Below are 18,323 nucleotides of genomic sequence, written 5' to 3'. Positions count from 1 at the left end.
AATTTATATATATTTCATTAAAAAGTACATCAGCTAAATTCAATCGGTTTAGAAACATTTACTGTTAGTTTATTCAAATTTACGAAAAATTAAAAATACCTTTTTTTAAATATTCATAAGGATTTAAACCAATTTTGTGAAATGTTCTTATATTCTTCGAAATTCTTCCCAAAGACGTTTATTGTACTTTTGCAATCATATAAGTTTGTATCGGAAAAAATTGTTTGAGGAAACAGCAAAGAAAATGTGTAAACGTGTTTATACGTATTAAATTTTTATGTTGAAAATTAACAAAAATGTCAGCATCTAAGTTTCAGGTTTGGACAAAATTATTTTGATGTTATCATTTCTTTAACGAACAAAATATGTTTATGTTCGTATATGATTAGAATATGCATTAGAAAATAAATTTTAAAAAACTCAAACAAGCAAAGAGTAAAACTGATGTATTACAAAATCGGATAATGTGATGTGATATTCATAAATATATATAACAATGAATCAATATTGGACATAAAATCTCTTTCTCTCCCTCTCTCTCTCTCTCCCTCCCTCCCCCTCTCTCTCTCTCTCTCTCTCTCAAAGATCAAAAGCTTATGCATATGTGGTTATCTACAAAAAAGCAATTGTTAATACGTCTTTACTGACTACAGTTCGTGCGAACCAATAATAAATGTTAATTGTTTAAATTCAATTAACAATTTAGAGTTGATTTCTGTCATCCGTTGATACAATCCAGTGACCAATTATCATTTGAGAGTTTTAATCTTCCTGATTTTTAGGTGGCACATTTAATCGGACCATTGTCACTTAATTTTCTTGTTCAGCACGCTTTATGAACTTTATCACTGTTCACTATGTAATATGTAAGTGTTCCATCTTTTGCGCTAGTGCCCTTTTTCCCTACAGTCATTAAGTTACTAGAGCATAATAAACAAACAATTAATTGAATTAATATAAAGCAAAATAAAAGGTAAATTTCATCTATGCATAGTCATCTGGTTACATATGTAAGTAATCAGTTACAACTGGCCGTACGTGTACGTGTTTTGTGATCGTGCGTGTTCTATGGGTTTTTCCAGTCGAGGCTCCTGTGGCTGATCGTAGCGGTTAAAATTGTATTGAAATGATTGCGAGTGCAGTTAGACAAACGGACGTTTGACGTGCCAATCGTAGGTGTCATGTAACATTTTCTTTAAAGCTGCTTGGTCCGATTTATTTGTTATTACAGTATCAAAATGTTTTCCATACAAACCATTTATCTAAGAAAGATATGAACTTTCTCCTATTTACACCAGCAGAATCAGTCTCTTTTCAAAGTTAGAAATATTCAAAGTAAATAAAAATAATTTCTTTTTGGGCAAACGAAAAAACAAACCCAAAATGCATCACGGGAATGTTTAGAAAAAGAAACCGTTTGGTTTCGTCCCCCGAATGATTGAGGTCATTCAACCCGCATCCTATGCATCAATTGTAAAGAAAGCAAACTTCAGAAATATTAGCGAACAAAACGTACACATGTTTATTTGCAATTTGTCTGATCATTTCGACCTTTATTCAAAGCGATTACAAAGTCGTAATACAACCATATCCGTCTCCTCGTCAGGGGTGAAATTTAACATGAGGCGAAATAACGCGTAACCCTTTTATGTCGTTTGTTTTGTTAGCAAATTTTGTACGTATTTTTCTTCGTTGAAATTCGGCTTAATTGACTTGGAAAACTACTATTATGTCTATTATCATACATATACTTAGCATAACCATCGTATAAAAGCGTGCATAAAATTTGATATAAAATCGGACCAAGCAGCTTTAAAGACGGGTTGCCTCTTGCAACGTGCGATGCCTGTAGGAACCATACTTCCATATAAAGATTATCTTGCACAAGAGGTACGTTTACCTTTCAAACGGCAGTAATAACATCCGCGTCGTAGATCACCTGCATGTCAATTGCACCGACGTCTTTCTGTGCCCGAATATAGCTTTACAGACAATTTTTATTTTCCCCGTTAAATAAAGAACCCTTTTTCTCTACACATGGACTAAAATATATCTACTGTAAGTAAATATTGAAACGTCAAAAAACCTGGAACAAAAAGAATACTATTATTCTGTAGTTTCTGCTTAGGTGATTAAGACTAACTACACTGGTTGACACGTGAAGAAAATTTTAAAAACATAATATATTTTTCTTATCTCATACCAAAAATTATTGAAAACTTATCTGAAATCTAGAAAAGTCTGTGCAAAAATCTAATTTCAGCGAACTAATTATCAATCTTATAAATTTTCCGGCCAATGTAATATAAAATGATTTTATAAATTTGTTGACTTTTTGTTGGACTTAACAATATCCTCGATAAACGCTTTGACGAAACTTTCAAATGAAAGTAAAAGAATCCAAGTCGAATTACATTATGTACTTTGCCTTTACAAAAGTTATCAGTGACACTATTTACTCTTCATACATTTTAAAATTAAAGTCTACAATTTTTTTTTCTGATATTCTAATTTTGATACAATCATGAAACCATTTTTATAGATCTTTATAAAGTTTTACTGGTCATATGAGATGATAATCAATATTTTCAAAATGAAGAAATTAAGAACTCTGATTAAAAGAAGAATTACGATACTCACGAAAACAACAACTTTCTCCAGTAGGATACGTTGGAGTTTTTTTGTGTAGTTGGGTTTTAATTAGCTAAAATATTGTTCTGCATACGCGTGAAGATCATTTTCCCTCTCCTCCTTTGAAAATGTAAATGATTCTTAATTAGCACGCCTGCAGATCGAAGTAATTGAGAAATCTTATGCCTTTTCTCTACTTCTTCCACTTCTAATATCTACATCAATATTCAGTTCCTTCTTGTCCTGTTTTTTTTTTTCTTTGCCTCCTTCCTTTTTTCTTCAAAAAGAACGTACAATGTATTTGTTTGTTTGATTTTTGTTTTTAGAAGGGATTTAATAATAGAATCTTTGATTTGGTTTTGATGAATGTGGAAGAATGTGATTAAATCTCCTAAGCCTTTTTAGGATTTTTTCATAATAATTTTTTTATCAAAACCTTGTTATAGGCAATTTGCACGCACTATAAGCAATTGGTGTGAGCATGACATAAGTGTGACGTACGTTTACTGTGCGTTCAATTTATATGTTCTTGGTGCGCACATGCAACTTGCAGTCGACGCACGTATAATTCAAGCTACATGTGAGATCTCCTTACGTTATTCATGCAATTCAAATCGTACGGTCATCATTCGGGTTCCTTTGGTAAAGCGCAAGTGCCATGTACGTTACAAGGAAACCATGGTGATTGTTGTGCATGCCCAACAGCCCCCGTGCGTGTTTACGGGAATCGTACATCCTTCCAAAATTGTAAGATGCACTTGCGTGTCTTTCAAGATTTTCATTGATATCTGCCAGTAGAGCACGCGTAGAAAAACGTACGACCAGCTGTGACCAAGACCTAAAAAAGATTCGTGCCATGTTCTGTACAACTTGGTTACTGAACAGAAAGTACATTATTTAAGACAAAATACAAAGTAACAGCATTTGAAACTCGCCCATGCATATAATTAATATGTAAACGGTGTGACCGTTGGACCGAGCGCAGATTTAACACAGTGCAGTTTGATTTTTGTATAATAAAATCTATTTAAAACGCACACAGAAGGATCCGCATGCATGGTTGCCTACTCAAATCATTCGTCAAAGTTAAACTAAACGTCGCGTGCTCAGTCTACATTATGACGTCATATTTCAGACGTAAAACGTTCAAGTTTTGTCTTCGGAAATAGCCGAAGAGAGTTACGTGATTTCGATTTTTTTTTATATCTTCTTTCATTGTTCATCAATTAAATTCATATGAATGCCGCTGTAATAAAATTAAATATTTTGTTAAGTATCTAAAAGATCAGTTTCTTGACGTAAATGTTTTTATTTTCCATCTGATAATTTGATAAGACATACATAGAACAAGTTGTGTTTCTTGCTTGAAGCGCTACTGAAACTTATCTGGTTTCCTTTTTAATTTCTTTTAACTTAAATTACCTTCTATTGAAACACTGGAACTTATTTAATCGAGTTCAGGGGCAATAAACATCGATGAGTACCAGTCAATCAATGATCGAACTAACTTTTTAAAAACAAAATGGCTGCCAATATGGCAGCGCCCAGGGCTGGAAGAAATTTTTTTTGGCCTTAGTACCCCTGATTCAACTTTCATTTTTCACTGATTTTCTTATATATACGTGTTACCATTAATCCTCGCTTCGCGAGGCGGACTTCGCCCGCCTCTCGCTGCGCTCGGTATTAAGTCCATGAATGCATCTACCTAAATTTTGAAATTCAGGACCCTTGAATCAAGGGTTAAGGGACTTGGGTATGGTTAATATCGTTGCATAGTAAATCTAATGACGTTTTTGTACAGCTGTGGAAGATAAGCTAAATTTATTGTTATTATGTCAATAAATTGTAAAATTAACTGCCCATGGAGCAAGGGTTCAGGCTTTTTTGTTGGAGGTGGTGGTAACATATATGGCTATATAGTAAACATGTACTTTATTGTTCACTTGAGACACTCAGGTATTCTTCAGACTCTTGCCCCCCCCCCCCCCCCTCCTTCCTTTTTGAATTGATGTTTGCAAACAACAAATAATAAAACCAGGGATGACAGTCGGAGTAGTCATCAACGATTGTTTAGACTCCATAACGAAGCTAAATATGCGAACATGAGATTCCCTGACAGGTCTGTCACAATTTACGTCCATAATTACTTTCCATACATTTTGTGCTACGTTTATAATGTTACTAATTTATTGTCAGAATTGCTTTCCATAGTTTAAAGCTCACTCAACTTATTTTACTATGCGGGTTCTAATCCCGTGCATTTAAGAATTCAGTCTGGGCGTAGCGATTGGAGAGAGCGGACGTTTTCTACCAGCTCCCTCATTTCATCCTCCATGTAACATATAAGTATTACTGACCAGAGTCAAGCTATTCTGGATCCCTTTTTGTACCTTAATCTCAAGTCTGTTGAAGAATTGGAAATTTATTTGTAAAATATCACCTGAATAAAAGCTACGTAAATATACTGAACGTTATTATTTTGGAGCCGCAAAGCCACCCGGCGACAAATGGTGTCAGAAGTGGGATGCTGCAGTGCCTATCCAAAAATACCTCTTTAAGGATCCAGCAATATCTATACAAAGATACCTATCTAGTGATCCTGCATCATGTCGTATAAGATACCTACACAGAGAGATACCTATCCAGGGATACGTCTCCAAGGATACCAAATTAAAGATTTCAAGACCTACATCAGATCTCTATTTAACTGACTCAGGATCCTACGGGAACAACTACTCATATTAACTATCTTTGAAGTTATCCTCCAAGAGAAAATATCTCCGCCGACCAAATACCTACAGAATTACTACACTCCTCAACGATGTCCTGATTAAAACCCAGGAACGTGATACAATTCCTTAAACAAGTTTTACTGTTTCTAAAAACAAAACTTTATGTGAATTAAAAAAGAATATGATTGTGTCTTGAAAACTAATCTGAAACAGAATTTTGACTTAAAAGTTTTCTTTTGAAACCAAGCAGATGAATTAGTTTGTACAATGTTTATCTAAATTTGCTGTGTGTTCTACCATTGCTTATGAATGTACGCACATTTGTTAATCTATTTAGTTGTCTTGCATGTCTTTGTAGGAGACACGGTCATTTGGTCATTTGGGATCCAAATCTCTAGAAAGGGTGTTGGTTGGACTTCCTCAGAGTATGTGGAGACTGGTCAGGGTAATTGAATCAAAGTAAATAAAACAAAGTACAATTGTTTCGCCCACTCTGAAAAGTCAATTGCTGAAAAAAAAGTGGTCGAAATAAAAAGTTAGTAGATTACAAAGAAGTACTGCTGTATTTGTGTCAAAACCAATGTGTTAGTAAAGTATTTGTGTCTTACAAAATGTCTAATATGGATTCAGTAAAGAGTTAATAGCTGCAGGTGAAAGGTTAGGTTACAAAGATGATGAGTTGAAAAAATATGTTAGTGATCAACAGAAATTTCAGAGAGAAGAGAGAGCAGAAATTCGTCAGAAAGAAAAAGATGAAAGAGAACATCAACTAATGATGGAACGTTTGTACTACGAAATGAAAATGAAGGAGTTAGAAGAGGAACACGAGTTAGAAATGACAGAGAGAACTGCTAGAGGTAAGGCTGTTGACACAATGGTTAAGCCCAATCTTCCCAAAATTCCTCCATTCGAAGAGAATAAAGATGAGATTGATAGCTATTTGAGAAGGTTTGAGAGATATGCAACCGCTATGGGTTGGGACAAATCGTTGTGGTCTACACATTTAAGTGCTCTGTTAAAAGGACGAGCTTTGGATGTGTATGCTCTCATGTCTACAGCAAAAGTCAGTGATTACGATGAGCTCAAAGCAGCTTTACTTCGTAGGTACGATATGGCTGAAGATGATTTTAAGCGGAAATATCGTTCATGCAGACCTGAAGTTGGGAAAACATTTTCTCAGTTCACAGTTAGACTTTCTTCGTATTTAACTCGTTGGATTGATTTGTCGAAAATCGATTGTACTTTGGAATATCTAGTTGATCTTATGCTTCGTGATCAAATTTTACATCTATGTAATTTTGAATAATCAGTCTTTCTTAGGCAAAACGTTCCGAAGACAGCTGATGAGATGTGTACACTGGCCGATCAGTTCAGGGAAGCAAGGAATACAAGTGCGATAAACCTATGTTCAAAAGTCATGAGGAAACCAGCTGAAGTAAATAAAATACCAGAGAAACCAAAAGAAGGACACCCTCAACAGCAACAGAAGTCAAGGTTTGTTCCAATAAATGAAAGAAAGTGTTATATTTGTAATAAACACGGTCATATAGCACCACAATGCAAATTCAGAAACAGAAATTCTAGTGCAGCAGTATATGCGCAGGACGACCAAGACAAACAAGTCACTTGTCACGCTACTGCAAAGAATTGCGCTGTTCTTATCTACACCCAAAGTCCATCAATTTATACTGAAGTAAGTGACCAAACACCTGTTTTAACATCTGCTTGTCACTCTGTGCAAAAACCAATGCCACTCTCAGCGGGTTACGTTGATGGTCAACCAGTAACGTTACTTAGAGATTCAGGGTGTCGGAACATTGAGTGGTCCCAGTGGCAAAAGTTGTTATTGATTCCCCTTATGCATCTGGTGAATATGAAGTTTGGTGTATGGATAACCCTGTATTTGATTTGATCATAGATGAAGTAGATAACGCAAGAAAACCACATGATCCAGATCCAGAGTGGAAACCAAACACTGTGTCTACTGTGGAGACGCGAAAGCAGGTAAAAAACAAACAGAAAGCGTACCCACCACTTAAGGTTCCGGAAATTGTCAAAGAGGAAATCAGTCCTGAGGACATACTGCGAGAACAACAAGCAGATCCTTCGCTAGAAACAGCACGTCAGTATGCAAGAGAAGGTCGAAGATCACGTGATGGTAAAGTAAAATGGATTGAAAGGAGAGGTTTACTGCACCGTGAATATGAAGGATTGGGGAAAGATAGAGGTAAAACGTATTCTCAGCTCATTGTTCCTGCAAAGTTTCGCCATATTGTAATGAAGCTGGCTCATGAATCAATTATGTCAGGGCAGTTAGCAATACAGAGAACGATTTCTAGAATTTTGTCAGAATTCTTTTGGCCAGGTATGCAGTCCGATATCAAACGGTTCTGTCAATCTTGTGATACCTGTCAAAGGACAGTGTCAAAAGGAAAGGTGAGTAAAGTTCCGCTAGATAGCATGCCTTTGAAAGATGTACCTTTCAAAAGAGTTGCAGTCGACAATGTGGGCCCATTACATCCTCCTACAGATAAAGGTAATCGCTTCATTTTAACGTTAGTATATTACGCTACAAGGTTTCCACAAGCCAAGGCTCTTCCTGGAATAGATACAGAGCGGGTAGCTTAATGCTCTTCTCGAAATGTTTTCTTATAAAGGCATACCAGAAGAAATCTTGACAGACATGGGAAGTCAGTTTACTTCAGGGCTTATGAAGGAGGTAAGTAGGCTCATTTCATTGAAACAGCTGACCACTACGCCATATCACCCTATGTGTAACGGGCTAGTGGAACGTTTCAACAGTACACTCAAACAAATGCTGAAGCGTATGTGTATAGATAAACCGAAAGATTTGGATAAATATTTACCCACTGTGCTTTGCATATCGGGAGGTTCCCCAAGAAAGCCTCGGGTTTGCTCCCTTTGAGTTATTGTATGGCCTTACCGTTCGGGGACCAATGACAATTCTGAAAGAATTGTGGACAAAGGAAATCCAAGATCAGCAGGTAAAGTCTACATACCAATACGTTTTAGATCTCCGAGAGCGGTTAAAATCAACATGGGAGTAGAATCTGAATAAAGTAACACAAAGACATAAAGTGTACTTTGACAAGAAGGCTAGAGTGTGGAATATGAAACCAGGTGAGAAAGTTTTGGTTCTTTTGCCATCTGATTGTAACAAGCTCCTAATGCAATGGCAAGGTCCATACCAAAAAGATTAGGTAAAGTAGACTATCAGTTAGATTTAAAGGGCAAAGTAAAGACATATCATGCAAACATGTTGAAGAAATATGTAGAAAGATGTGAACCAGTTGTGAATTGTGTTATGTCAGTTGTAGATTCAGAACAGATTGATGACTCAGATGTTGAGTGTAGTCAAGAAACAGATTTCTTGGAAGTTCAGTCTCGAGAAACGCACGTTGATGTAGATGTAAATCCAGAGCTTAGTAGAGAGGAAAAGCAGAAAATGAAAGAACTTCTGGACAGGTATAGTGATATTTTGTCAGACGTACCAGGGCATACGCATGTACTCGAACATGAGATACGGACGACAACAGATAGACCTGTAAGAGTAAGTCCAAGACAGATCCCGTTTGCTATGATGGACACTGGCAAAGATGAGGTGAGCAAGATGCTAGAATTTGGGTTCATAGAACCTTCAGATAGTCCCTATTCATCCCAAATAGTCCTTGTAACCAAGAAAGACAAGACATAGCTTTTGTGTTGATTTTAGGGCTCTCAATCGTATCACTGTATTTGACGCTGAACCAATGCCAGATGTCGATGCAATGTTTGCTAAACTATCAGGATATAAGTATTTTTCTGGGTTAGATTTGTCTAAGGGGTATTGGCAGGTACCGTTGACTCATTCTGCCCGTCCTTTGACAGCTTTTCAGACTCCGTTAGGTCTTTTCCAGTTCACTAAAATGCCTTTGGGGTTGGTCACAGCACCAGCAACTTTTTGTCGTCTCATGCGTGAGGTGTTGCAAAATGTATCAAATGTGGACAATTTCATCGATGATATTTTGATCTTTACTGATACTTTTGATCATCATATGTATGTGCTTTCTGAGGTGTTACAGCGTCTACGTTCAGCAAATCTCACAGCAAGGCCAACGAAGTGTTCATTGGCGTACCCAAAGCTGGAATGTCTAGGACATATAGTGGGAAACAACAAACTGCATCCTCATCCCGACAAAGTCAAAGCTATTCGAGAGGCAAATCATCCTGCAACGAAAAAACAGCTACGGTCTTTTCTAGGATTGGTAAATTTCTATAAAAAATTTATTCCGAATTTTGCTCAAATTGCACTTCCTTTAACAGATCTCACTCGGAAGTTCTCACCAAGCAAACTTCAGTGGACAGAAGCTCAAGAACTAGCTTTTCAAACTTTTAAATCCTCAATTACCACATCTCCGATTTTGAATTTGCCAGATCTTTCTAAGGTTTTAATAGTGCAGACAGACACATCGGATAGAGGACTTGGAGCAGTGCTTCTACAGGAAGAAGGAGATCACAAACTCCCAGTGGCTTACGCTAGTCGCAAACTCAAGACAAGTGAGGAACATTACTCAACCATCGAGATGGAATGTCTGGGCATCATATGGTCAGTGCAAAAGTTTCATAGATATCTTTATGGAAAAGAGTTTATCTTAGAGACTGATCATTACCCTCTCATGTATCTGAACAAAACAAAGTTAGTGAACTCTAGATTGATGCGCTGGGCATTGCTGTTACAGCCATATCGATTCCGCATTATTGCAATTAGAGGAAAAGACAATGTTGGAGCGGACTATTTAAGTCGTCAGACGTGAGTGACAGTAGAAGAGAGTGTTTCAGTGTAAATAAAATGAGGAAATGAACAGTTTTATCTTGTTTTTATCTAAAAATAAAAAAAAAAGATACGTAAAAACATAGTTCATGTACATAAATTGTTGTGTATAAAAAAATTATTTTTTTATTAAAGGGGGGAGGTATGTCACAATTTACGTCCATAATTACTTTCCATACATTTTGTGCTACGTTTATAATGTTACTAATTTATTGTCAGAATTGCTTTCCATAGTTTAAAGCTCACTCAACTGGTTTTACTAAGCGGGTTCTAATCCCGTGCATTTAAGAATTCAGTCTGGGCGGAGCGATTGGAGAGAGTGGACGTTTTCTACTAGCCCCCTTATTTCATCCTCCATGTAACATATAAGTATTACTGACCAGAGTCCAACTATTCTGGATCCCTTTTTGTACCTTAATCTCAAGTTTGTTGAAGAATTGGAAATTTATTTGTAAAATATCAACTGAATAAATGCAACGTAAATATACTGAACGTTATTATTTTGGAGCCGCAAAGCCACCCGGCGACAAGGTCCATCTTTGGGACTTGATGCTAAAGTACTTTGGAGAACGGAAACAGCAGTTGGCCTCTTGTTTAAATCATGAACTTTTTGAATTTTAGAATGTTTTGATTGTTAGCTTCAATGCATTAAAGGTTTGACAACTGTTTTATTTATTTTGTATTAGTTTGTTTATCAATGTTCGGCTATATTACCATAGATGCATTTTTCGTCTAATTAGTATCAACTGCTTTTTATCAGGAATGCCACACTTAAATGTTAACTGTATAAAATAACACTTGCTTTTGTGGTGGACAAGCTTTGTTGACAAGTAGCTATCAAACATTTTAGATAAAAATAGATAAAACAGAAACATGGTTTCTGATTAGATAAAAAAAAGAGAGTTTGTTTTAACAGGTAATATCTATTAAATAAACTTATGTTATGAATTATGATTTTCGTCGTAGTTAATTTTGACACAATGCCATAAACTTCTGTATAAATAGAAGTAATCGTGGACGAATATCAGTAATCGAGTTCAGAATGTTGGTGACGGTAGCCATTATAGTTGTATTGGTTGCTTTAGTTTGGAAGTTTACAGGGCGACCGAAAGGGTTGCCTCCAGGTCCGACATGTTACCCTGTCATCGGGAATTCCGGACTTTTTAAACCATCAGAAGCGGTGCGGGCACACAGAAATCTAAGAAAGAAGTATGGAGACATTTACACCTTAATGATCTTCCATCACCAAATGATTATAGTTCACGGATATGAAAATATTCGAGAGTTACTATATACGCACGGAGACTTGTTTTCAGACCGGCCAAACACTATAATAAATGGAGTTTTCAACAAACAAAAAGGTATGCAAAGTTTCATTGGAAGGTTGAATTCAAAGATTAGCTATACAGGTGAAAAAAGATAGATGGTAAGAAAAGTATAGATAGATAGATAGGTAGATAGATAGATAGATAGATAGATAGATAGATAGATAGATAGATAGATAGATAGATAGATAGATAGATAGCACTTATCTTAATAAATCGTACATTGTTTTGTTGTAGGTTTGATGTGGGCATCTGGGGTACTATGGAAAGAGCAAGCAAAGTTTGCTGTGGCAACAATGAAAAAATTTGGTTTTGGAACTCATAGTTTACAAGGTCAAATTATGGAGGAAGTAGATTGTCTGATGGGTGAACTAGAAAAAAAAGATAAACAGCCAATTAACATAAAGAGCACTCTTGATGCCTCTGTATCGAATGTTATTTGTTCACTTTTGTTTGGAAGGAGATTTGATTACGAAGATGCCAAATTTAAAGAACTGGTTATATCTCTAGAGAAAATGTTTGCCAGTACCAACCCATCTTCACCAGTGTTCATTTTTCCAACGTTACACCATTTGCCAATGACTAGTTTTGGACAAATGGAGAAAAGTTTTAAGAAGATAGACGAATTTACTAAGGAGATGATTCAAGAGCACAGACGAAAATTTGATGAAAACAACATAAATGATTTTATAGATAGTTTTCTAATGGAAAAGAAGCGGAGAGGGACTGGAAGAAATTCAACATTCACAGGTTTATATTTCATAATATTACAGATACAAAGTGTCTTTTTGTTTTAAAAAAAAACACAGCAGGCCAACCAAAGAAAAGAACTTGACGAATTCCAAAATAAAAATAATAATCATAACTAGACGCGATCTCGTTGAGAACAACGAGTTGGCCTTCCGTTTGTTCTCGAGTTATTTCTATTTAGATTATGATTCATTTTAGGATTTTTGAAAATTTAAAACGTCATTCAATCATTTAAAACAAAGACGTCCTTGGACAGTCATTTAATTTTACTGATATCACTAGACGCAGAATTGCAAGAACAGATTAGATATGATGTTTTAAAAAATAATTTAATGTCACTTTAACTCAATTTAAATGAGTTTAAAGAACTATATATGATATGAGTTAAATTTGGCCCCATAGTTCACCATTATTTAAAGTGTTTCGGGTACAAAAAATGTTATGTTATTTTAAGAAGAGTTGATATAAAATGTATTTTTCACCTATTTATTTGATTAATTGCACTCACTTGCAGTATATGACGTCAAAAGTGACACCCTTCCTATAATTCAATCAAAACCGGTCAAAAATTGATATTTTTCTTATCTTTTTACGAGTAGGAAATATAGAGCGCATGCTTGACCAAGGAAAAACATTTCGTCACTTACTAGTTTTTGGTAGATACATATCTGATTAAAATATTTCGTTTTTTCAAGCATACACTCTATGTTTTCTGAAAGAAAAACTGCTGGAAAACAAGCTGGGTTTTTTTTTTGTTTGTTTTTATTTTTTTGGTTAAAAATGGCGGGAAAAGGTTGTCTTTACGATGTCATATTTCTAAGTTGTGGGCACTTGGATCAAAATTAACTTTATGTTAAAACATTACTTATATATATTTGTACAAAGAAAACAAAGAATTACAGTAAAACGACGATGTTCATTTTAGGGGGCCATTTTAGGCCCAGATCATATATATAATAGTCCTTTTGAAAAAAAATTAAACTTCGATCAGTCAGTTCTGCTAAAATGTCATCAGACGCATTAGTGCAAAGGCAACTAAGATCTGATTTTTGAGAATCGTTTTGAACTCATTCTAACTTGCTTTAAATGAATTCAAACATTTTGAAAAGTATAAATTTCACCCAATCAAATCGATTAAGATGTCGTCAGGTGCGAAGTTGCATAGGCAACTTTGATCTGAAGTTTTAAAATTGTTTTGGTTTTAATCGCTTTAGTTTTATTTGAACTGAAAAAAACTGATAAAATGAATATAATTTTTTCCATAAAATTCAAACTTTATCCAATGAATTCGACAAAGATGTCATGAAATACATATTGCAAAAACTACCTTGATCTGACGAGGAAAGTTTCGTTGTTCAACCATGATCATCTACCGTTTATGACATCTCGCGTGAATAAAATCAGAAAGAGACATTTAATTGACTGTATCCAAAATCTCAACGAATGTAAAATATATTTAATTATTTTAGATTGCTTCAGTGCCTTAAATAAGAAAAAAAACTCTTCTAAAATACAAAACTTCGAAACGCCGTTTTTTTTTCTCTTGTTTTGTTTCGCAAAAAGTCTGACAATGTCAGATTTAATAAAAACCAAAATCGGACGATTTTGTAGACAGCAAGTGAAATCAACAAAACGAAGAGATTTACATAGAGCACTACCTACTACATGTATCTTTCATCTCTGAAATTTTCCAAAACACGATATAAGCTTTTATTATAAATTGCATTTCAAATTTTAAAAAAATGTAGGGAAAACAACACAATAGAGGAAAAAAACAAAAACAAAACAGTAAGGTCTTCTTTGAAAAAAGGAAAAGAGAAATAGAATGAAAACAAAAAGGTCTACCGTTAGAGACGGAATACATAAATAAACTCTGCAATCTCCAGAAGGTCTTTCGTTGGAAACGAAACATCTTAATAATAGACCGACTTTTTAAAAAGAAGATTGATTCTCACTATCCATACATGTCTATAAATATCTATAAATATGATTAAAAGATCATTGTCAACGACAGGGAGCTGTCCCTTCACACATTTGTTTATTTCTTCTTTTAGACATTTACTTAGAATAATGGAGGAATAATAATGATTGGATGACCCCAAAAGAGCAATAATAGACTTTTTTCTTATGTGCACCATATTTTGGAGGGGTTTTTTTTCAAATGATTGAACTTTTAATTCTTTTTGTTAAAAGTATAATTGGACTTGATTTGCATCTAAAATGTGTGTTTATTTTAACAGATGAACAACTCACGATCGTTATACGGGAAATGTTTGGTGCAGGAACTGAAACAACATCTAATACAATACTTTGGGCACTTCTTGCCTTAATTCATTATCCAAAATGGCAGGAAACCCTCCGCGAAAATATTGATACTGCCATTGGTCAGAGTCAACCCAAGATGGAAGACAAGGAAAATTTGCCAAATGTTGAGGCTTTCATCCTTGAAGTCCAACGCTATGCAAACGTTGCGCCATTCGGGATTCCGCATGCTCCTAAGAAGGATTTTGAATATAATGGATACCTTTTCCCAAAAGGGACATGCGTAACGTTTGCAATCGATTCTGTTATGATGGATCCAGCAATTTTTCCAGAACCTCTCCTTTTCAAACCAGAACGATTTCTGGATGAGGAGGGGAAATGCAATGGGGAACAGAAAGAAAAGCTTATTCCATTTTCTACTGGTAAAATATTTCAAATTGGTTTTAATTTATTGTTTAGATTATCTTCAAAACTACTGTTTTAAATTAAATTTAACTATTGTTTCATTTTTATAGGACCAAGATCGTGTATAGGACAATCCCTCGCCAAAATGGAACTATTTCTTTTCTTGGCCAGATTTCTACAGTGGTTTGAGATAAAACCAGAGAAACCAAATTGCTTGCCACCTTTTGAGGGAAATCTGGGCCTAACCAACATGCCGAGATCGTTCCAACTAATTTTAGAGAAACGGTAAAATTCTTGGGAAACTGTTACACGAACTGAATTGCAAAGGTGAATTGAAACAATATATAGGACTTGTAATAGATATTGACAACATAGTGGTTTTTGATATAAAAAAAACATCCTTCTAGAAAATTAAACGTTCAGAGGAAATTGATTTTGATATTATTAAGATAAAAGTGCATATTTTAAAAAATGAAATGCAGTTAATAACACCAATTGAAAACAAGCGTAAAGAATTGAAATGAACAATTGTAAATTTATCCATTTATGCTTAATATATTTTCTCAATTACTTTGTTTAATAAATACATTTATCTAAGATAAAATAGCTTTAAATCTGACACTTTTCTACATTTTGAAAAAGGTTTTTATTCCAATACAAATTAAACGTCACTGCAGTTGCAAAATACACAGTCTTGTTAGATTTCAATGTTTAGATTTTGTTTGATTAAACCTTAAATTACATCAACATAAAAACATCAATATAATATAGGATTTGTAAGTGTTTTACATTTCCTCTAATTGCATATACACATTTAAAATATATGCATAAATAAAAATATGATTAAGATGCAAAAAGTTGTCTTTTTTATCTTTGTGTATATATCAAATACCTGGACAACTTTGTTGTAATTATAGCTTTGAAACAAAAGATAGTTGGATGAATACATTAGTCTGTTGTGTATTTTAGGAGGCTTTTCGGAACCACTTTTTCAATAATGATTGACCTGTTTGCCGACACATGATATCATACTTGAATAACCAAGTACCATGATATTTCAATATAAATATATATTTCATTAAAATGTTCATCAGCTTTATTCAATCAGCTTTATTGAATCAAAATTTGTTTATTCAATTAAAAATATAATCTGTCGGTATAAAAAATTGTAAGAAGGAATAATATAAAATAAATTGTATTAAAAATATTGATATCAATTTGAACACATTCTGTGTGATGCTTTTATAATCTTCGTAATTTTTCGAAAAGACGTTTTTGTACTTTTGCAATCATACAAGTTAACCCGGAAAATAGTTGTTTCAGAAATAATTACAATAACATATCTAAACTTTTAAATTTTTATGCTTAGAAATAAAACATTAAATTTCTAAACTTAGAAATTAACATTACATGTTAACATTCTGTTTGTTTGGACAAAAGTGTCGTTATTATGTGTCATAAGCGATTTTTCATTAAGTTTTGGTTTAAGTGATTGTGACGTAATATTGACAATTCGATGTTCGTAACAATACCCCTTTTAGGTGTGCGATATATCTGCGCAAAGCGAATTAAGTCCGACGTCCTTAATTGGGTAGGATAATAATAAATACTTAATTTAGTAGGGTACCATCATATCACATTCAGAATAATCTAGACAAACAAAATGTTATTGATCACTTTAAACGGACACACTTATCCTTTATTTCAGTTTATTCATGAACATCTACTTTTTGCAAAACAATTCAACTTGGTACACAACAGCTGATATAACAGGATCACTTTTTTTCATTTTGCTTGAGAGAAATCCTTTTTCAAAATTCAATACGATAAACATTGTGCTGTTACAATTCATGGAACAAACCACCAACACACCTAATAAATAGCAAAGTGTTCTGATGACAAGTTCAAGCAATATTTTACAAGCATCAACAAAGCAAGTGGTTATGAATAACGGTTTATATTATGCAAGAGTAATCGTCCAATGTTTCAACTCCAATGTAACACCTGGCCTACCTAACACTACTAAATCTACCTACATACGATTCACAATTCAAAAACAATTCCTTCGATCCAACAATATGCTACTTACATGACGGCAAAAAGAGGTGCTTTGAATAAAGAATGACAGACTTAAACATGTTTGTATAGAATAAATTGCCATAAAAATATAAATATTATTTATATAAAAGTAGTTAAAACTATTTTCATTGTCGTGTTCATTATCTAATGTTTTAATGAAATTAAAAATTGTAAATATAAAAAAGGTTTAGCACTATAGGTCAAAATGCAATCAAGTGATAAAATGTGCAATTCAAAATATATCAGTTATAATTAATAGTTCGATTCAATTTCTTGCTTTTTTTTACGCCTTGCTGTCAAGTACTTATCCACTTCTATCTACCCCACTAGATGTACCTCTGGTGTCTGATCAAGGAAAACTACTCAAAAAGGGGGTCAAACACATGGTCAATCTTATTGCTAAGTCATTGACATGTGTTAATCTGCTCAAAACAAAAAAATATTGTACTTAAAACAATCGGTCACTTTTGCCATCGGTCATTATATAAACAGGTCATCTGCCAACAGTTCAGTGCTTTCAAGCTATCGGCCTTGATCTGACCGTCGGTAAATGAAGACCATCGGCCGCTATCGACAAGGCAATCGGCCTTCGTTTTTATAGCTACATTGTAACAGGCAATCGGCCTCGTTATTTACAAGACCATCGACTTTAAAGTTAGAGCTAACAGTCCATCGGCCTCGTTATTTTTATGTACGATGTTACATAATTGTTTGTGCACTAGTATAGCACACATTCTTATTACTACTATAATCATGTTCTTTATGTTGAGTTTTCTGTATACATGTTTATTTTTTTTTATTTGGCTGAGTATTTCCACAGGTCTCTGAATTTCTATCGATAAGCAGTTAAATGTATGGGAAGAGAGAGAGATATACTATACACCAACTTTTATTCGCGTGCGAGAAATTTTCGCGAAGTTCAATGTCGCGAATATTTCTTGCCATGGACCAGTATTTACCATATAATCGTTATTTTAAAAAAAGGCTTTGTCGCGAAAATTAGTCGCTGCAAACCAGTTAATCTCAAGGAAATCGCGAAATAAAGTTGTCAAGGTTTTAACCCTCCTCGCAGATTTGGGGCCGATTATTTCATGAAAATTACAATATCCGACTTCAAGCGTGCTGCACTGTGTCCGAAATTCATTTATTTGTATTCCATCGATTTAAAAAAATTCAAATGCGCCGAGAAAGTGACACAGTCAACTATTACTTTCATCTTTTCGACACTTACTGGTGATATTTCCTAGAACTAAAATTATAAACACTTGACACAGTTTTAACTGTCTTTTGTTTTATATAAACTGCAAT

At 34.3% G+C, this 18,323-nt stretch overlaps 1 protein-coding gene across 1 annotated transcript; it reads left to right on the top strand.

Annotated features, from left to right (window-relative positions):
- The first annotated feature begins 11,236 nt into the window (after positions 1-11,236).
- LOC128167176 (cytochrome P450 2C3-like) lies at positions 11,237-15,682 on the top strand. The gene is made up of 4 exons (XM_052832751.1): positions 11,237-11,555; positions 11,757-12,269; positions 14,510-14,953; positions 15,047-15,682. Exons 1-4 carry the CDS (start codon positions 11,237-11,239, stop codon positions 15,223-15,225), a joined length of 1,455 nt encoding a protein of 484 aa, XP_052688711.1. The 3' UTR covers positions 15,226-15,682.
- Positions 15,683-18,323: the final 2,641 nt, after the last annotated feature.

Source organism: Crassostrea angulata, chromosome 10 (genome assembly GCF_025612915.1).
Source record: "Crassostrea angulata isolate pt1a10 chromosome 10, ASM2561291v2, whole genome shotgun sequence".
In the NCBI taxonomy this organism is placed as follows: domain Eukaryota; kingdom Metazoa; phylum Mollusca; class Bivalvia; order Ostreida; family Ostreidae; genus Magallana; species Magallana angulata.
This window is presented reverse-complemented; position numbering and strand designations above follow the sequence as displayed.